The 21,504-nt window shown below is 38.7% G+C and overlaps 1 protein-coding gene across 3 annotated transcripts in view; it reads right to left on the bottom strand.

The window, feature by feature from the left end:
* Positions 1 to 49: 49 nt before the first annotated feature.
* LOC149309427 (zona pellucida-binding protein 2-like) overlaps positions 50 to 21,504 on the bottom strand; it is a 28,038-nt gene continuing 6,583 nt past the window's right edge. For all 3 annotated transcript variants that reach the window (XM_089532436.1, XM_089532437.1, XM_089532438.1), the window contains exons 2-10: positions 21,076 to 21,219; positions 16,788 to 16,913; positions 15,603 to 15,746; positions 10,571 to 10,789; positions 8,904 to 8,980; positions 8,093 to 8,267; positions 5,649 to 5,810; positions 3,008 to 3,080; positions 50 to 1,836 (exon numbers count right to left, since the gene is read on the bottom strand). In XM_089532436.1, coding sequence (XP_089388562.1) covers positions 1,446 to 1,836; positions 3,008 to 3,080; positions 5,649 to 5,810; positions 8,093 to 8,267; positions 8,904 to 8,980; positions 10,571 to 10,789; positions 15,603 to 15,746; positions 16,788 to 16,848 — 1,302 coding nt within the window. In that variant the 5' untranslated portion in view covers positions 16,849 to 16,913; positions 21,076 to 21,219 and the 3' untranslated portion in view covers positions 50 to 1,445. The remainder of the gene's footprint in view (positions 1,837 to 3,007; positions 3,081 to 5,648; positions 5,811 to 8,092; positions 8,268 to 8,903; positions 8,981 to 10,570; positions 10,790 to 15,602; positions 15,747 to 16,787; positions 16,914 to 21,075; positions 21,220 to 21,504) is intronic.

Genomic DNA, 21,504 nt, shown 5'->3' on the forward strand with positions numbered 1-21,504 from the left:
ATGAAAGCTTTTATTTTAATAAAAAAGTATTTTCTCATGTGTTCTTTAAAAATTTGTAACTTCATAAAATCTGCTATATGAATAGAATATTTCATGTTTTTTGTTTTCTTGCATCTACATCAAGGCAAGGCAACAACCATTAGAAACTATTGTATTGGATAAGGACAAATGAGGACTACACAATGAGTACATTACTAAATGACAAATTCAGGAGTTCAGTTTATGCCTATGTGCCCTTAGAATTTCATGCCTGGTGTGTGTGTGTGTTTATATAAATGAAAGATAAATTAGGGGGGGAGGAACCAGACTCATAAGAAATTCTGATATGAAAGAGACTTGTGGGATTGTCAACTATAAGCAGTTTCTACCTGTGGCTTGCAATAGATGGAAACTTGTCCATACCAACAGATTTCTAACAGCTCCCACAGCCTCTGCAGACATACTCTTACCTTCTAGTTCTTTCAGCATCTTATTGTATAGCAGGATTCTCAGTAACTTCCAAAAATTTCCCTGAGAGTTGAGCTGCTTTCACAAGCAACCCCAGTGCATGAGGAACAGCAGAAAGACATGAAAACTGGGGAAGTTTCTGTGTATGATGTCAAGTGTTTAGATTGCATGTATAAATATGCTGTCACAATTCAGTATACTGGAGAAAAACACTCTGGTATCTTTTAGCATAAAAGTCCTGAACGACTGCTAATAATTTGGCTGAGACTCGGTGCATCAAGTAGCAAAGGAGACAACAGAACTGAACCGCTTGGGAGACGCCTTGTAGCTTGTTCCGTACAATATTTTTACCTACACTGTTAAGTATTATGATACCTGTTCAATGCTCTACATTAACATGTCTGAACAAAAAGGACATTTTCCAGCTTTACTCCCAACTCAGCATACCATAAACCTCATATAGATTATACACAGACTGATGTGCCTTCAGTTGTGCACCAAAAATTCTTCACTTACCTTGGTGAAGGCTGCATTCTAATCACAGCTTCCAGGATATGCAGAGGAGCACCACTACCCAGCATTACAAAGTTAGATATACACATCCACACACCTTTATTGAGTCCACAAGTTGCCACTTGTTCTAAAGCATCACATGGTCTAACTTGTTTTGTTTTACAGAGATTGCTGTAAGATAAACTTCCTTAATAACTATTTGCAGTAGTTCTGGAAAATCTCATTTGGGGGCATGGGGAGTTGAGTGTACTTTTAATACACATCTCTTTTAAGCAATACTATAATGTCTAGTAAAATTCACCTTTATTGCTGGTGATTCTGAGAGACTGATAGTGCTTTCTGCTGCTTTTCAATTTCTCATTAAGCACATCAATTTTTCAGTTTTTCCATATGCAATCTTTAGGTAACAAATCATGTATCTCCTGTCTGTCACTGCAGATTCATGCAAAGCGTTGAAGAATCTCACATAAGTGTAAGAATCTCACTTAAGGCAAATTGGTTTTCATTATTCCAATGAGTCTCTGTTGGTTGTGTGGCAGGTTATTTGGAACTACATTATTTTTATTTTCCAGAGTGGGTGATGAGTGGTCTTCAAAGCTAGTTTCGAATTCACTTGGTCTTGTTTGATCTGGAGACAAGCTTGTACCAGCAGGTGGGGAAGATGTAGAAGGTGAGCTTAATAATGCCATTGATTCTTCTTCTAGAAAGTCACCTTTGTTTCCCTGCAGTTTGATGGGACTTAATTTATTTCTTTGCTCTTGAATTTCTGTGTCACTGGCAATATTTGCAAATTCCTGCAGCCTCTTCTTAATGTCAGACTCTGCTTCTCTGATGTACTGGGCAGCTATTGTTTTTTTACAACACTTGATTATGATGCTGTGAGAAATAATTTTTAAAATGTTAGGGCCAACATTATAGTTAATAGTGTAACTGCTAAAGCTTTTCACTTGAGGTTTGGCCCCTGAAATGGAAGGGCCTTGCTGACAAGAGTTTTAGATCATGCTGTAACATAGGATTACTCCCCTGCAATGTAAGGAGACTGAATTTTCAATTTTATTTTGTATAATAAGCTAAAACAAACAAGAACATGCCACCAGTATACACAATTGATGACAGCATCCAGACTCTATCTTCCTATTCACAGTTTATTCATTATTTTGAATATTTTGACACACAGATCCTTATGTACAGCTATGTTCTATGTGTATTCTATTGGCCTATATTTAAACTGTTCCTCATACAAACACCTCTAATGGCATATTTGCCATTAGAGTGCCCTATAGGAATTGAAAATCAGTATTCAGTTGAGCTCAGTCTTGCAAAGTGTGCTTTTACATAGGTGCTTCATGTTCAGCGAGATTTATTACATCTGTTAGCATACCTGCAAGATTTTCAATATGAGAGGTATCCTATTTTACTCTCACAGCTGTTCTGCGAGGTAGGGTGAGCAACTCACTAAACTTTAATTGAAGCGATAATTTGAACTTCAGTTTTCTGAATTGTCTTACCATACCTGCAAGATGTTAATAATAATACGATTTATTTAAATTCTGCCTTTTCCTTACGGAATCAAGGCGGGTTACAAAACAAAGGTTGAAGTGTGGGAAATATCCTATTTTAGTCTCAAAACTATTCTGTGAGGTAGATTGGGCAACTCACCATGCTTTAAGCAATAATTTGAATTTCAGTTTTCCATATTCAACTTTCTGGCCACTGTACTGCCCTGTCACTTGTACGTATCATAATACATTTCTAGTTTCTACTATGCTTTTATAGAATTCTGTGAGCTATTCATGTTATGAGGTGTTGTTATTTTTATCTTTAAATAAAGTGCAGTTAATTCATAGAACTCAGTATGGGGCAGGACAGTATAAAACTAGCTACCTTCACACACATGGCTTCAAGTATTACACCTAGAGAACTTCATCTGGAAGCAATCCTTTCTCTGCTCTACTTAACATTCCAGTAATAGGCTTTCTTCAGCTGCTATTTGGTACATCAGATTTAACTGCTACAAAAGTTAAGAAAAATTGTAAGAGGTCCTTACGCCCAAGTTGTCACAAGAATAATACAGGTTGCTGCGGAAGATATTAAAAATGCCATCCACATTGGTAGAATTCCTGAAAAATATGAACAAATATATATTTAGCACACCTACTGTATGTATCTGCACTTATTTTGTTTACTCACACACCAGCCTTGAAAGGTAACCAAAACTCCAGCCTCATTATTTTCAGGCAAAGTTGCTATGACTTCTGTTTCAACTCTACTTAGTGGGCAGACTTTGGACAAGATCCTGTGTCCTCAGATGCTGCAATGCTTCCATCACTGGAGTTAACAAGGCTACCCTGCAAAACCCTATATTTTCAGTCTAACAGTGCCCCAATAGAAGGGTTTCCAAAGCACTGTAGATCAAGGCCTTTGGAGAGACATCTGCAGTGTTCTTCCAGTTACGGAGTGTATTGAAAATAGAGAGCTGAGCAACCCCTTGGGGTCCTGCCACCACTGGAGATGTTTAGCCTGGAGAAGAGAAGGTTAAGGGGTGATATGATAGCCCTGTTTAAATACTTGAAGGGATGTCATATTGAGGAGGGAGCAAGCTTGTTTTCTGCTGCTCCAGAGACTAGGACCCGGAGCAATGGATGCAAGCTGCAGGAAAAGAGATTCCACCTCAACATTAGGAGGAACTTCCTGACAGTAAGTGGAACAAACTCACTCGGAGTGTAGTGGAGTCTCCTTCCATAGAGGTCTTTGAACAGAGGCTGGATGGCCATCTGTCAGGGATGCTTTAATTTAGATTTCCTGCATGGCAGAATGGGGTTGGACTGGATGGCCCTTGTGGTCTCTTCCAACTCTATCATTCTATGATTCTATGAATATGGTATTTTTGCCTTTTGTAATAAATCTGCATAAAACTTGAATATCCCTGTACTCTAAGAACAAATCATGATAGGTTTTTATAGTTAAGGAATGGGGAAAGTGTTTTGTAGCCCTTGGTGCCCCCTCCAAGAGACCCTGAAACACTCCAGCTCCCATGCTCTGAATTTTTTAAAGGAAATTAGCTGAAAAAGCAGTTAGCGTCCTCTTGCACTCTATCCCCACCCCCAGAAACCCTAAATGTAAAAAAGGGCCACATTTTGGGCAGTTATGGGAACCAAAAGTAACAGTGGCACTGGCAATTGCTCCATGAAGACCTTGTCACATGAGTACACTATCTTACTATATCCAATGAACCTCTTAGAATTTAGATAAGTTTCCCATTCTGCCTCTATCAAATCATGAAACATTTTTGGTACTGTAATTTGCATTGACTGTGAAGCTATATTTTGAACTACACATTTTCTTTTCTTTTTTCTTTTTCTTCTTTTTTCGACAACTTTTTCTGTGCAGAATATATATTATGCATAGAAATATTATTTACTTTGCAGACCATGCTGTTTTCTTTGCCGAAAATCTGTGCAGAACCTGCTGTATTTGCACATTTTTAAAGCAGAAAACAATTTCTGCACAGAAAATAGTATGCACAGAAAATTGCTGTGTGCAAAAATGTGCTAATTTTGTGCAGAATAATGTATGAATTGAGAAGATTCTCATCACTCCAGTATTTTCCTCATCCAAATTTTCCAATATTCAAGAAACACATTTTTTTATTATTTTTAAAAATATTTTTGAACATTTTTTCCATCCTCATATCATACTATCACTAGCCAATTTGACCTGTTGTAAATAAATTATGTTAAAAGACACAATTACATAGAGAGATAGTAATCAACAAATCTGAATACCAGCAAAACCTTTGGGAAAGAAATTGATAAAGCCTTGCCAAGCTGTTTGAGTCACTCCTCAGTGTTTAAACCCCTATCAAAATAAAGTGTGTCAATTATTGTTGTTGTGTATCTTCATGTCATTTCCAGCTCTAATGTCAACCTTCTTGATGGGTTTTGTTCAGAGAGGATTTGCAACTACCTTCCTCTGAGACTGAGAGTGTGATTAAGTTTTCATGGCTGAGTGGGGATTTGAACCCTTGTCTCCCAGATTCCTAGTCCCACACTCAAACCACTAAAGCATGCTGGCTCTCATGTTTGTACTTATAAAAAGCTTCAGGGTTCTCCCAAATATATTAATACATTCCTCTTGCACATGGATGGTGTTATTTTTAGTACCTAACAGGCATTCAGAGAATGGGTTTGCTACTTGTATATTCGATATTGCAAAACAGTACAAGGGAACCTCAATTTTAGTATTATGAACTCTTTAAAAGATAAATTGGCCTGTTACAGACAGGCCAAAATAAAGCTGCTTCGGGCCTCTTTGGAGTTATGCCATTTAAATGATGCATGCATTCTAAGAATCCAGAAGCTGCACCAAAGCTGCACTCCAGGGCTTAGGAATGGAGTGTGGCTTTGGCGCGACCTCCGGACTCTTAGGACCCATGCATCATTTAAATAGCATACCTCCAAAGAGACCCGAAGCAGCTTTATTTTGGCCTGTCTGTAACAGGCCATTGTTTTCTTACATCATATTGACCATTTGTATGGGAAAATCCCTTAACTTTGGTGTAATATTTACATTACAACATCTAAACGAAGAACTAATTTTGGTCTCGTGTGTGAAGACTGCCTGCTCAATAAGAAAAATTAGAATGAATAATCCATGTAGTGTATGTGAAGGAACATGTGATAACTTACTATGACACTGACTTTCTGTTTTTGCACCTTTTCCATCACTGCTCTCTGCTTCTGGACAATTTTCACATTCTACTTGTCCATACTTTTCATTATAGGACCCAGCAGGACACAATATGCAAACCGTATCATATTTTGCACTGAATCTACCAGGCGGACATGCTACTATTAAAAAAAAAGAGTAAGAACAGTGTTAAATTTATCACTTTCATATCATTCTTTTACTCACTGCTGCTATTAACCTGCCTTTGATCTCTATTCTTATTCAAAAACACAACCACAGAAAAAGGATAAATGGGAGCCACTGTCAACTGTCCCAACATGGGCAGTGAGAACAAAAGCCTTATGGTATCTAGTTTGCCTAAAGAAAAGGTGGGTAGAATGGCTTCCATGACAAATAATGTAATATTACTCTTGATTGTAGAGGTGATTCCAGCTTGTTTAAAATGGTAATATGATACTAAAATTATTTACAAAATTATTCTAATCATAGAATCATAGACCACAAGGGCCATCCAGTCCAACCCCCTCGCCACACAGGAACTCTCAATCAAAGCACCCTGAAGCCTCTGTTTAAAGACCTCCAAGGAGGGAGACTCCACTACACTCCGAGGGAGTATGTTCCACTGTCGAACAGCCCTTACGGTCAGGAAGTTCCTCCTAATGTTGAGGTGGAATCTCTTTCATCCATCATTCCAGTTCCTGATCTCTGGAGCAGCAGAAAACAAGCTTGCTCCCTCCTCAATATGACATCCCTTCAAGTATTTAAACAGGGCTATCATATCACCTCTTAACCTTCTCTTCTCCAGGCTAAACATCCCCAGCTCCCTAAGACATTTCTCATAAGGCATGGTTTCCAGACCCTTCACCATTTTAATCGCCCTCCTTTCGACACGCTTCAGTTTCTCAATGTCCCTATGGACCTGTACAGACAGGCCAAAATAAAGCTGCTTCGGGTCACTTTGGAGGTATGCTGTTTAAATGACACACGCATCTTAAGAGGCCAGAAGCTGCACCAAAGCTGCGTTCCAGTCCTTAGGACTGGAGCATGACTTTGGTGCAGCTTCCGGCCTCTTAGGATGCATGCATCTTTTAAAATCATAGCTCCAAAGTGACCTGAAGCAGCTTTATTTTAGCCTGTCTATTTCGGCCCAAAGAGCAATTAAGCAGTTTTAATGCATGCATCATTTAGGACACAGGCATACCTCCAGTGACCTGAAGCAGCTTTTTTTCTGGCCTGTCTGTATGGTCCCTATACATATTTTTTTTTTTGAAAGATACAAATCCTTTTCAATGATTAATATATGTTTAAAGCAAGTTCATTTTGTAATAGCATTAAGAGAATGAATGTACCAGTTATACTGACTTTATCAACAATGACAGTAATAAAAGACCCTTTAGCTGGCCGGAAGGCAAGAGATCTATCTTTCTTTCTTCCTTCCTTTCTGAAATTGTACTATGCTCTTGAAGCTCAGCAAAAAAAACCTTGCATTACTGCTATTAAGCAGAATGAATCCTGAATGACAAAAGTATGGCTCCTGCCTAATTAGAACAGCGAGGCCTTGACTGCTATGTATCTTCGGGAAACACAGGGGAGGGCCTTCTCAGTTGGTGCTCCTAAAAAGGCTCCTTGACATCCTTTTGACATCAAGTAAAAACCTTTGTCTTCCAAGAGGTGATTAGGAACTGACTATATATATATATATATATATATATATGAGTGTGTAGTTTTACTGATTTTTGTGTATTTTAAAAATAGGTTTTCATATGCTTTTATTTATGTATTTGTAAATGCTTTTAACTGTGTTTGTTTTAAATTTTGTAAGCTACCGTGAGTCCTAGTTTTGACGGAAAGACAATATATAAACCAAATCATCATCATCATCATCATCATGATGGCACTTTTCAGATTCATTTCATATAAACTTTTTTTCTCCTTTAATTTTATTTTAACCAACTTCAAATACAATGTAATTCATTTGATTTTCCATAGTAATGCCGGTAATACACTGGGAAAGGTAAAGCAAACTCTGTCTAAATCCGTAGAGAAATTTGAACTAAATCAATATTTCCCAATCTTATATTTTCTCCCATAATGTTGCTGTCTTTTTCCATTATTCATCATATTGTTGATATATTCTATAACTTTCATACTTAGATAACGTATCTAAATGCTAAATTTCATATAAACTTGATCATTATGTTTTGCCCTTTTAAAGTAAATGCATTTGAATCTCTTTTTAAAAAGCTTATTAACAATTAATTCATTAATATGTTATTACCAACTTTTCTATCTCTGACTCTTAGTTTATTTTCAATTGATTTTCAATTTAAAATAATTTGAAAAAGGAAGAAAAGAAAATACAAATGCTTAAATAGCAGTTTCCTGCATTCACAAAACCCGATTCCTTAAACATTTGTCTAATGTACATGTATTGGAAACTTACCACAGCACCCAGGACACACTGTATTATTATTCATTACATTTATGTTTTTTCCAAACCCTGGTTTGCAATGATCCACTTTAACACCAGTGAGAGTGCCAGGAACAAAATGCAAATGATCAGTGTGAGAGGAGTCAGTCTTTTGTACTTCAAAGAATTCCTTGATATTTTCATATGCCTAGAAGTATAACAATCGACAAAGAAAGCTACATTAACATGCACCTATTGGACCTAGCTGGAAGGGGTGATATGGATATAATGGCCTGTTACAGACTGCCAAAATAAAGCTGCTTCTGGTCTCTTTGGAGGTATGCTGTTTAAATGATGCATGCATCCTAAGAATCTGGAAGCTGCACCAAAGCTGCACTCCAGTGCTTAGGAATGGAGTGTGACTTTGGTGCGACCTCTGGACTCTTAGGACCCATGCATCATTTAAATAGCATACCTCCAAAGAAACCCAAAGCAGCTTTATTTTGGCAGTCTGTAACAGGCCAATATGTTGCAGGATGCTCTTTCATGGCTCCATGATGGCTAATGGCATACTGAGTAACAGCTTCACAATTTAGGATCCAAGTTTTGAGCCATAATAGGGCATAAAACTGGAAAGAGTAGAACAGAAGTGGACAAATGGGTCCTTCAGAAGTTGTTGGACTACAGCTCTCATAGCCCTGGCCAGCATAGTCAATGGAAAGACATATTGGGAGTTGTAGACTTGTACCCTATGGAAGGCCACAATTGCTCACTCATATAGAATTCTATTCTCCAAACTATTAGGGACATTATTGTAATTTGGCATTTTAGGCTAATGCTTCACCTTTCTGATGTTGCTTGTAGAATTTTCACATTGAGAACCTTTACAGGCTTCCGCTACAGTCAGCATGAAAGGGAATACTGCAGATTAAGAGAAAATGGGCAGAGATTTTAATGTTTTCACTGGATTTTTGTATGGTCAAGTGTGATACATTGTTATTCTGACAGTATCATCCTAGGATAATATCCATTATTTCACAACCTGGTAACTTTACATGTAAGAAAAGTGGTGACTTGTGAAATAAAAAAGTCATTTCTCAATGTATTTCGGAATAAGCTTTGAAATGGTCTCTAGAAGCTTCAAAATGTTTCAGTTTACTTATGCAAGACTTACCTGATTGTTTCATTTCACATGTGCCTACTATTAGTTGTTATTTAAGAAGTTTATTGAAACATGTTGAACTTCTTTTTTTTGTGATGTAGAAATCTATTTCTAATATTTCCATGTTTTTTCTGCCTCTACTACCAAATTTTCTGTTAAAGGAATTAATGCCCAGAAATATACATCTTTGTCAATTGTTAACTAAGTAGATTTGTTTTCCTGGGTACCAGAAACAGAAACGACATGGAAAGAAGAAAGATTCCTACATCACACACACCAGTTCAACAAACTTTCTATTCAAAACTAATAATATTTACACATAAAATGAGATAACCAGTCAGGTAAGCATTGCATAAGAGCCCTGGTGGTGCAGTGGATGAATGTTGACTGCAGTCAAAATGTTGTGAGTTTAATCCTTCAGAACTCCAGGTTGACTCAGCTTTCCATTCTTTAGTTCACTATGAAGCGATATAGAAATGTAAAGTGCTATAAGTGGACAACAGCTTTCTGAACCTTCTAGAAACCACTTGAAGACTTCTTCCAAAATGTCTCTAAGGATGACTTTTGCTTTCTCCTGTCTCCATTTTTCTTATGATTTCCGTTTTGGTGGCCAAACCTAAAATAACTTTTTATTATACAGTGGAGCCTCCTCATACGCTGCCTTTTTATAGGCGGCTTTGAGCATAGGTGCTCAAAGCTGCCAGCGTGCGTGGGGCGGAAGGGGCGGTGCGTCCCATTCAATTGAATGGGCGCGCGCACCCGTTGCACCTCGCGCGCTGCCGCACCGCCGCGCACGAGCCCCATTGGAAACAATGGGGCTCGAGCATAGGCGGATTTTTTTATACGCGGAGGGATCCGGAACGGATCCCTCGCGTATAATAAGGTTCCACTGTATATAAATTAGGAAACAATCCTCACTAATACAGTTTCCCTTTTTGATTTTAACTTCTCAGTACAAGAACATATAAGGTACTGCACTTCCTTAATATCTATACCCATGTCAAATCCAGTCCAGTTCATTCTAAAATGTAGTGTTGTCATCACTTAACTATAAACATTATTTGTGATGATCGTGCACCACAATTGATGTACAGGATACATACAGCTGAACATGTATCAGTGAAGTCTGGGATTCCTAGTATATATTCATATGATTCATCCTAGCACATCACAGTGCTATTAGGGGCAGAGGGAGTTTTTCAAAAGATGGTGACTTCATAGTCAGTATAAGATTAAAAGTGCCCTCTTTTGTCTCTCAGAGAATTGTACTGGTTCTGTGTTGAACTCATGTAGAACCATACCGTTGCTGTATATTAACACGGTAATAGTGAGTGAAGCTGTCATCTTACCTCCAAACTGAACAGTAAGCTTATATGTTATCTTTTCCAATGTGTCTGTAGAAGTATGACACTGGACACTCCACTGTTTGATCTCACAATTCAGGTTGGAAATTAAGCTCTCCAATTTCTCTAAGAGATATTTTTCATAGGACACAATTGTATTAGTCTTGCAGGTTCCAGCTGTGAATTCAGATGACAGATATATGCTCTTGTCTGGTATATGATATACTATTTAAAATGAAAGAGAAAAAGCATCTATCAACATTTCATATGAATTATTCAAATTATTCCCTGTGTATTTCTATCAAGCATAAAGAATGTGTCAATATGTAATGTAATCTACATGTAGTTGACTAACAGTGGCAGCTGCATCATGTATCTGGCTTGCCATGGTTTAAGTCTAAATACAGAATTATGCGATATAGCTGGAATTAATGTGTTATACCGAGAAACACAATGGGATCTGCAGTGGGGTGTTTACTGTTGATCACATTCCTTTGTGCTTAGAAAAAAACAGAGAGAAGGGAATTGCACTTGATTGTGTATTCCTTCATGGCAGGGGGTTGGACTGGATGGCCCTTCCAACTATATGATTCTATATCTGCCCTTTCCAGGCAGCTGGGTTTGTGCTCATGTGGGGAAACACTTTCTCCTTAGATGCCGCTAAAGTGGTGCATTAGCATAATAGGATCATAGAATCATAGAGTTGGAAAGAGACCACAAGGGCCATCCAGTCCAACCCCTTGCCCTGCAGGAACTCTCAATCAAAGCATCCCTGACAGATGGCCATCCAGCCTCTGTTTAAAGACCTCTAAGGAAGGAGACTCCACCACTCTCCGAGAAAGTATGTTCCACTGTCAAACAGCCCCTACTGCCAGGAAGTTCCTCCTATTTATTGAGGTGGAATATCTTTTCCTGTAACTTGCATCCATTGTTCCGGGTCCTGTTCTTTGGAGCAGCAGAAAACAAGCTTGCTCCCTCCTTAATATGACATCCCTTCAAATATTTAAACAGGGCTATCATATCACCTCTTAACCTTTTCTTCTCCAGGCTAAACATCCCCAGCTCCCTAAGCTGTTCCTCACAGAACATGATTTCAAGACCCTTCACCATTTTAGTTGCCCTCCTTTGGACATGCTCCAGTTTCCCCAATATCCTTTTTGAATTGTGGTGTCCAGAACTGGACAACCTTGAAGGAGAACCTTGAAGGGGAACCAGCTGAATGCCTTGTGTACCTGTCTGATGAAGGAACACCCATTTTGAATTATTTACAAACCATCAATATGAACCCTCATCCTGCCATGGCCTGTGTGTGCCTAATGACACTGATACAATGGGCTCACTTGCTAAAAGAGTATATGGGAGAGTTCCAATGGCTAGCTATGAGGCTGCCCCACTGATTGGAAGATAGCCAAATTCAGTACTTTTGTGATGGGCTGCTTTCTGACATCTTGATGTAGGCCCTTTCGTGCGACAATTCTGCCACCTTGATGGAGTTGATAATGCCGGCAGGGGAAGGAGAGATGGTTAAGGACACTGTCAAATTCACCAAGCAGAGAACATAGACAAATTAGCCCAGCTGAGGCCAAGGTACTGAGAAGGGGAGAACATTATTGAGGCAGAACGGGAGCAATAGATGTGCCTGGGACTCTACCTCTGATGTGGAAAAAGAGGGTCATCAGGTGGCCAGCTGTGCAAAAAGGAGATGGCCGCTTTGCCAAAGCCAGAAAAGAAGATGGACAACATGGGAGGCAGAGGCAAGAAGAAGAGTGGTAGCAGCCACTTTGCAGTCCCTGACACTGAGGGAGGGAGCGAACCCAGAGACCATCATGTCCAGCTCCAGCAGTGACAGTGAGCCATTAAGAAAAAATGAAAGCCTTCTTTAGACTGTGCTGAAAAGCAGGCTGGGACAGTAGGCACTCAATAACCATAATGCGTGGCAGTGCCAAGCCATTCTTTTTGCCAGTCAAATTGAGAAACCCCAGTGAGGAGGGAAGTATGGAGATTATGGCAGTATTAGATTCGGGGTTCACCAGATACTTTATGAATCCAGCTGTAACCACTGAATTGGGAGTATGCCCAGAAAATTTGGATGACCCCATAAACTTTGTTGGTAAGGATAGAACTAGCATGTGGGTGGGGGCAGTGAAAAGATAAACTTCTACCACGTTTTGGGAGTGGCAAGCACTGGGAAGTCATTCAATTTCTGCTGGCCTCTACCCCAACTACCCAGTAGTGCTGGGAAAAGATTGGTTAGATTCTCATAACTCCCACTTACAGTGGTGAAAGGACACTTGAGTTTTCCCCATGTGGACTATCAATCACATAACATAGCTAACTGCAGTTGCCCAAAAGACCCCAAAAGGGGAAATGTGTGGTAATTTAAAACAAACAAGAGACACTGAGGAGAGTGCAGGAAAGGGGAAAACCAGACATTACAACCAAATATCCGGACTTAAAGAGGGCATTTTCCTAGAACGAGAGTGATCTCCTAACTCCCCCATCATAGCTTTCACTGTGCTACTGAAATAGATTTGGAAGTCAAGTTCCCCAAGTCCAAATTGTATTCTATAACTCCCTGAGAAATGGTAGCCCTCAGGAAATTCAATGATAAAAAGTTGACTGGGACCTTATCCCCCCACTACTTCCCCAATGGCTGTCCTGGTTCTTGAAAAGAAAGATGGAGGTTTGAGACTGGTTACAGATTTCAGAGGGCTGAATGCCATCTGTACTTCCAATAAGTGTCCTATTCCCATCATGAAAAACTTCCTGGAGCAGCTGGCTATGAGGCTGGTGTTCACAAAGCTGGAGTTAATGGTTGCCTACTTCCAAGTAACAATATGGGAGGGGGGATGAATTTAAAACTGCTTAATTGCTCTTTGGGCCCAAACAGACAGGCCAAAATAAAGCTGCTTCACGTCACTTTGGAGCTATGATTTTAAAGGATGCATGGATCCTAAGAGGCCAGAAGCTGCACCAAAGTCATGCTCCAGTCCTAAGGACTGGAGCACAGCTTTGGTGCAGCTCCTGGCCTTTTAAGCTGCATGTGTCATTTAAACAGCATACCTCCAAAGTGACCCGAAGCAGCTTTATTTTTGCCTGTCTGTTCAGACCCTGAGAGAGCATTTAAGTACTTAATGATACCTTTTGAACTGTCGGCAGCCCATTAGTTTTTATGCATTTGATAAATTAGTTCTTTCATTAATTTCTGTGTAAGGAGGTGCTAGTATACTTGGTTTATACAGTATGTTGATTTATTTAAAGATTTAGACACTCATGTAGCTCTAGTAAGAAAAGTGCTCAAAAAGCTGCTGGACCACCAACTTTATGTGAAATTGTCCAAATGTGAATTTCACAAACAAAAGTTAGATTACTTGGAACATCTATCTATCTATATTTCCATGGTGTTGATATGCACCTGGAAAAGGTGTCAACAGTAATGCACTGGGATCCCCTACGGACAGGGTAGCGATTGCCATGCTTCTTGATGTTTGCCAGTTTCTATAGACAATTTGTTCCCAATTTTGCCCAGGTGTCACTGCCTCTGGCAAACAAAAAAGAGTGTGACAACAGAACCACAAAAAAGTTAAGGCGCAGTGCTAATGGGCTGAAACAGACAGTCATGAAGGGGCGGCTTGAAACTGCCCCCGCTGAAGCCACTGCCAGCCCAAATAGGAGTGGAAAAGATAATATATACCCTTCAAAAGAAAATGTATAACTTTGTTTAAAACTATATGGATTTTTTGTATCACAGTTTGATGAGTGTTGTCCTATCTTTTTATATATTATATCTTAAGTGTATTTATATTTGTTTTCAGCCCCTGAGTAGGGCCTAATGTGGCCAAAACATGTTGGGCTTTTTAAAACACTAATAAACCATTGACCATCTTTTAGCATGTGGAGCTTGTCTCCTCTTTGTTTGCAATTTTTGCAATGACCACTCTTAATATAAATGTTTATGCCTCTCATATGTGCAATTCACAGCTCAGAGAGCTATTTTTGCATAGTTTGTTTAAAAAAAACAGAGAAGGAAAGCTATATAAAGACTGGACATCCTCAGTGGACTCCATAAGCCAAAGAACATTAGAGAAAATTAAGCATCCATCAAAGAGCAGGGAAAACACAAGTAGAGACAAATTTAGTCTGATAGTCCTTAACAGGGTATGGTACCCTTAAGAGGGTGGAAATTTAAAATATTCTCCCAATCCCAGTTCCTTAGGCCATTACCTCAGGATTGCATGAACATTCTAGTATAGTTGGAGATGAAATAGGATTAGTGGAAAAGTGATTGCTCTGATCCTCTTTAACACAACTGTGGCCTGTTACAGACTGCCAAAATAAAGCTGCTTTGGGTCTCTTTGGAGGTATGCTATTTAAATGATGCATGGGTCCTAAGAGTCCAGAGGTCGCACCAAAGCCACACTCCATTCCTAAGCACTGGAGTGCAGCTTTGGTGCAGCTTTTGGATTCTTAGGATGCATGCATCGTTTACATAGCATACCTCCAAAGAGACCCGAAGCAGCTTTATTTTGGCAGTCTGTAACAGGCCAATGATTCTTTCAGCAATGAAGGAAACAGAGCCATCAGAATTTTCACATATCCCAGAAAGAAAGATGCGATAAGTTCCTCCATAAACTTCAATGAAGGGGGAAAAATCTTTTACCAACACTATACTGATCAGGTTCATGAGTCCATAAGAATTTTTTGTCTCAAGTACTGACAAACTTAGTAATGCTCAGCTGTTTCATGGGTGGGGGGATTTTCCTTGTCTCCTACAAAAACATCTTGTGGGACCTCAGTTTATAAATTAATTTTTGAGTTATAACAAAAGCAATTCCTTCTCTCTGTAATATAAACAAGCATTCCCCTAAATATTAACATGACCATTATTCTCGGTTATATTCTTTACATATACCTTTGTACAGCAGAAATGCCATATTGTTCTTTTCATACATGCATATACCTGTTACATCACATATCAGTGTAATGGATACAAAACAACATAAATACATGGAACCCAAATTACTAAAACTTTACTCACCATACACCATGAAATGGATTTCTGTAGTCATTTGTTCAGTGTTATATATATATTTTACTTTGCAAGTATACCTCCCAGAATCACTGCCCTTAACATTATAAATCTCCAAGTTACCATCATCACTCAGAATAAATTTGTTTGATTCTGGAGATAAAAACATACAACCAAACATATTATGATTCTGACATAAACCAACAGTAACTCAAACATGTGAAGTTTGCATTTCTCAGAGTCCTGAAAGACCTCTGTCCTGAAGGACAACAGTACAGTAGGATTCTCCACAGTAATGCACTTATTGTTGTGTCTTCAAGTAATTTCTGACTTATGGCAACCATAAGAAAACAGCATTTCTGCACATGAAACTTTTTTGTACACATAAAATAACACTTTCTATGCAAAAGTATATCCTGTCCAAGAAAGATCCCCTCTCATCTACAAATAATTAGGCCTTGGATAAGTCACCTTACTGTATTGAGGCTGAACAGTTGGTCCAAGGAGCCTTGGCAGGGCAAGTAGGATCCATACTCCTCATGCTATTCATTCCTTGTTTTAAAGTTACAAACCTCTGACCTACAGAAGATTTTTCATCAGTTATTGTTTAGAACAGAAATAAAATGGTAGTGATAAATGTATGAACAGAATTACTTGAGAAGAAAAGTCTTGGGGCACTTTTTCCTGACTTTATTCATCTCTAGATCATTTGGACTGGTGTTTTGATTCCACAAGCTAGGGCCCTTTCACACTGTACAATTATAGCATTATGATTCCACTTTAATTGTCATGTTTGCAGCTTAAGGAATCCTGGGTTCTGAGGTTTGGTGATGTATTAAGACTCCCTGGCTGAGAATTCTAAGCATCCCTTTCTAAATTGTAAATCCCAGGATCCCCCAGGGTGGAACCATGGCAAATAAAATGAAAACATAGTATTATAATGTGTATAACAGATCCTTTAATTATTACTGGTGCAGTAGCAACCATCATGAATGTTGTCAAGTGCCTTCTGTGACAGTACTATTTATACCTTACCACCTGTGGGTATGTGCCACATTAATGAATTACAGAAAGCATAGATTTAGCCAACTCTAGGAAACATCCTCAAGATTATTACAGTCCATCAGATCTGTACAGAAAGAAACATATCAAAGTTTATAATCTCTTTTTACATATGATTACAATAATTGCTACCTTTAGTTATGGTCCCCAGAGGTCCAGTCCAGTGATATTTGGGATCAATTATTCTCTGCATTAATAGTTTTTCAGTCAAGCAGTTCAGAATTAAATTGTTTGATTCAATAAAGACATATACTGGAACTGAAGCAGAAAAATATTATTGAATTTACAAATGGGAATGCATAGAAGTAATGCAAATGGTATTTTGCACAGCCTTGCTCCTGTGCATTAGAACAAAACAATAATTATGGAGCTGTGCTTGGTGCAATACCCAAAGTGGCCAACTGCAATAAAGTATATCAGTTTCCCAAACAGATAAATAGAAATGCATCAATTCCTTTCAGTGTAAGTGTAAGAATCAGCTGATTTTTCTCTGTTTGGTTAATGCACAAATATCCTATTCCACACCAATGCATTTAACCGTAGCCTACTTTATGTGGGGGCAACTGTCAATGGAAAAAGGAGAATAGCGTAACATTTTCCCTGTGCATAATCTCCAGTGCAGTTCCCTCTGTAAACATTTCCAGATGCATGTTTTAAACTGTATGTTTGGATTGGAAACACTACCAGGGCAAGTATGATTAGGATGATAGAGATCTGGAGCAGGAAACTGTAGACAAGGAAATAATTCCTCTCCCCCCTCCGTCACTCCAATCACAGCTTTTTCAATTCTTCATCATTAGAGTTTGCCACGTTTCAGGGCCAGGCCCTGATTCTCCAGTTTTCATGGGTCATCTCCAGGCAGGAGACAAGGGAGCAAATTGTCCAGTGTACAGTATGTGTGTGTGAACTCCTGCCAGGAGACAACACTACTGTAAATCAGCTCAGCTAGGAGAGCAGCAGCTTGGTACAATTTGCAAGATTTTATTTATTTATTGCTGCCAAAATGGCTGGGGTGGAGTGATTTTTACTTAGTTTCCTTCTTTCCTGCTAGTCTTGTGGTTCCTGGACTCTGTTCTGCACTGTATCCACCTTTTGGATAGTAGCAAGTGTGTGTGTGTGTGTGTGTGTGTGTGTGTGTGTGCATATGCGCACACGTGCGCATGTGCGTGCATGCATGCATGCCTGTTGACTTATGACAAACCCAAGAAGGCCTTTCTAAGGCAAGTAATACTCTGAGATGGTTTCGCCAGTTCCTTCCTCTGAAACATAACCTAGCATTTGTTGGTTTCCCCTGCAAGTACTAGCCACAGCTGACCCTACTTAGCTTCCAAGATTAGATGGGATCTGGTACCTTTAAGATAACTAGGCAACTAGAAGGTGGGAGTTGCTTAGATTAAATGGTCCTTATCCCATCTCCCTAAACCAGTGAGGAAGAAAAATCTCCTCATTTCACTTTAAGATTTATGTCTTAATTTCCTAACAGAAACATACAGTATATATATTGTGTGTGTGTGTCTGAATGATACCAGTTAGCGGATTGAGACTTAATGCATGATGCTGAATGACATCACCAAGTGGCATTCTTGTTGTGGCTGTGTGCCTCCAAGTCATTTTTTGATCTATGGCAACCCTAAGGTGAACCTATCATAGGGTTTTCTTGGCAGGTTTTTTTCAGAGGGGGTTTGCCATTGTCTTCCTCTGAGGCTGAGAAAGTATGCTTTGCCCAAGGTCACCCATTGAGTTTTTAGGCTCGAGCAATTAACTGAACCCTGATCTCCAGAGATGTAGTCCAACACTCAAACCATTACACCACACTGCTTCTTGGTCTCAGGTTTTGGCTGGAAAATCTCAGGGCCTAGCACAATTCTGAACTGGCAGCCCTACTTATTATGTAATGTGTAGTTTTGCCCTGATTTTCTGATGCTTCTCAGAGATACTAATTTGATCTTTCCGAGAAGAGTGAGAAGAGATTGGCACACATAATGAAGTAGTATTTTGTGGGTTTTTCGGCTGTGTGGCCGTGTTCTGGAAGAGTTTATTCCTGATGTTTTGCCTGCATCCGTGCAGAGAAGATGCCAGCCACAGGTGCAGGCAAAACGTCAGGAATAAACTCTTCCAGAACACGGCCACATAGCCAAAAAACCCCACAAAAATAAAGAAGTATTTTAAAAACGAGTTTACAAACTATGGACCTCAAAAGCCTTTGACTTGGTGGCTGCTCCAAAGTTGTGGAACCTCCTTCCCCAGAAGGTCCAGCTGGCCCCTTCCCTTGTATCTGGCATTTGGTTTTTAATAAGTTGCGACTGATAGAGCTTTTGATGGGAGGTGTTGTGTATCTATTTTATTTCGTTTTAAATGTGTTTTTAAAACTGCTGTTAACTTGCATTTTAACTTAAGTTTTTAAAACAGACATTTGGTTAAATTGTGGTCTAATCTGCATGCAGAAATAATATAGTTTGGCATTGCTTTAACTCCCATGGCTATATTGAATGGAATCTTAGGATTGGCATGGGCACAAGAGCTCTCGGAAAGAGAAAGCTAAATATCTCAGAAAACTATAAATCTCAGAATTCCACAGTACTGAGCCATGGTAATAATAATAATAATAATAATAATTTTATTTGTATACCACTTTTCCTCCAGATCAAAGCGGTTCACAACATACAAGCTACATGTCACAAAGCAATACAATACATCAACAGTGACATCAGCGATCTCATACAATTAAATAAAAATCCTCTCTCCCCCTCAAGATGGTGGTCGGAAGGAGGGCTCTTTTTGTTTCAGGCGAGGCCTGTTGTTGCTAAAGTGGGGTCAAACTGTATTATTTCTGAAGTACAGATTAGACCTGTGTTATAACTTTTGTACCCTTGCGCAATGTATTTTTAAAAGTTTGTATGCTGACTGGAATCCTGTGTAGAGAGAAAGGCAGGCTATAAAATAATCAATCAATCAATCAATCAATCAATCAAAATTTTGTTATGACTACACAATATTACAAAGGAATAACCTGAGCAGCAGTTTGTAAAAAGTTCTTTAAAAGCCCTGCTAAGCTTGTATTCTGAGGACTGAGGTCTGCTGGGGGCAAGGAGATGTTCCTCCAGTAAAATCAATACACTGCATGATGAGAATGTGGGAGAGGGTCTTCTCAGCCATTCCACCCCAACTGTGGAATGCCCTCCCCTTGGAAGCCCAATTGGCACAAACACTGGTTTCATCTAGGGACCAAGTAAAACACTGCTGCTCATTAAAGCCTTTGGGCCTCACTAAACTACCTAAACATGCTAATTTACATGGCTTTAAAATAGTTTTCATCTTTTAAACCTGTTTTCAACTGGTTAATTATGTGTAATACTTTTTAGTCTATTTAATTTATTGTTATGGTTTAAAATAATTTAACATGTCTATACTGATTTTACCTGTATGCCAGCCTGAGATCTTTTGACATAGGGACAGAAATATTTTAATAAAAGTAAAATAAATAAATAAATAAATAAATAAATAAATAAATAAATAAATAAATAACTAACAGCTCACTCTAGGTTAGGTGCAATAACACTAAAAGTGCTTCATAATAAAGTTTCACTGTTCAGTCACTCTGCCCCTTTCACAGAATGTTACAGTGAGTTCGGACATCATCCTCCCTTTGTAACCCTCCTGTCATCTTTTGCTATCTTCTTACCATACTCCTCCTTCTTACTCTCCTTATTTGTCAGCATTCATTTCTCCTTACTGCCCTGCTGGTGTATTAAGATATTGCAGCTCTGGACTTCTGACTCAGCCTAGGATCTCCTCTTCCCCTGCTCAAATCTGCCCATTTTCCCATGCTGCTTCCTGTGCCTGGAATCTCCTTCCCACTCAACTACGGACCACCACCTCTTTGAACAATTTTAAGGTTGAGTTCAAGACGGTTTTGTGCAGAGAGGTGTTCAAATTACCATCTGATTAGCTGCTTGCTAATGTTTCTAATGTATTCTAATGTGTTTATTCATTGTATATTAGCTTAAATTATTTTAAGATATGCTTTCAATTTTATAACTCTGTTTTTAGACTGTATGCCGTTTGGCAAGTTTTAATTTACCTTTTACTGTTGTTGTAAAGTGCAAACTTTTCAGTGCTGTATAAACAAACAACAACAACAACAGAAAACTCACTAAAGAAGAAAACATGGAATAGTTTCACTCACTCTTTTGATCACTAATGCTAGGAGTGATCCATCTGAGGTTGTAATTCTCTGCTCATTTAGGTCTAATTGAGGCCACTAATTTTAATAAAGCTTAACATTGCATGTTTATCAGGCTATAACTTTAGACTCTGGAATTAAATATAGATCTGGAACATAGTGGGATAAAGATACAACAGAGACCCAGATTTTAACAAATGTCTGACTCCAAAGGTTCCAAGAAGAAATTTGGATTACCAGTTTTTTCTTCTGTCCCAACTATTTGATTAGAACTTTGCTGATCTTCTGGGATAGCTGTAGTATTTTCATACAAAGTTTCTGAATCAGGTGCTATGTCGATGGCTTCTGTCTTCAAATATATTGCCCTCTTTTCAAAAAGACCTTAGGAAAGGAAACAACAGATTTGAGAGTTAAAAAAAACAATGTGGTTATCACATTATTCACCTGTGAAATATTATATTAAATGATATTTAAAATAGTATTTTGAAAGCTATGAATGATGAAATATAGAATAATGACATGGATAACAGTATAATTTCAAGCATCCATTTCAAAGCTCCAAAACAAAACTATCATTCAGTTTAGAACTGGTGTAGTACAGTGGCTAAAAGTCTAAGCAATGAATTACGTTAGAATCATAGAATCGTAGAGTTGGAAGAGACCATC

Source organism: Sceloporus occidentalis, unplaced genomic scaffold (assembly GCF_023333645.1).
Source record: "Sceloporus occidentalis isolate IW3139 unplaced genomic scaffold, rSceOcc1.0.p SCAF_7, whole genome shotgun sequence".
Lineage (NCBI taxonomy): Eukaryota > Metazoa > Chordata > Lepidosauria > Squamata > Phrynosomatidae > Sceloporus > Sceloporus occidentalis.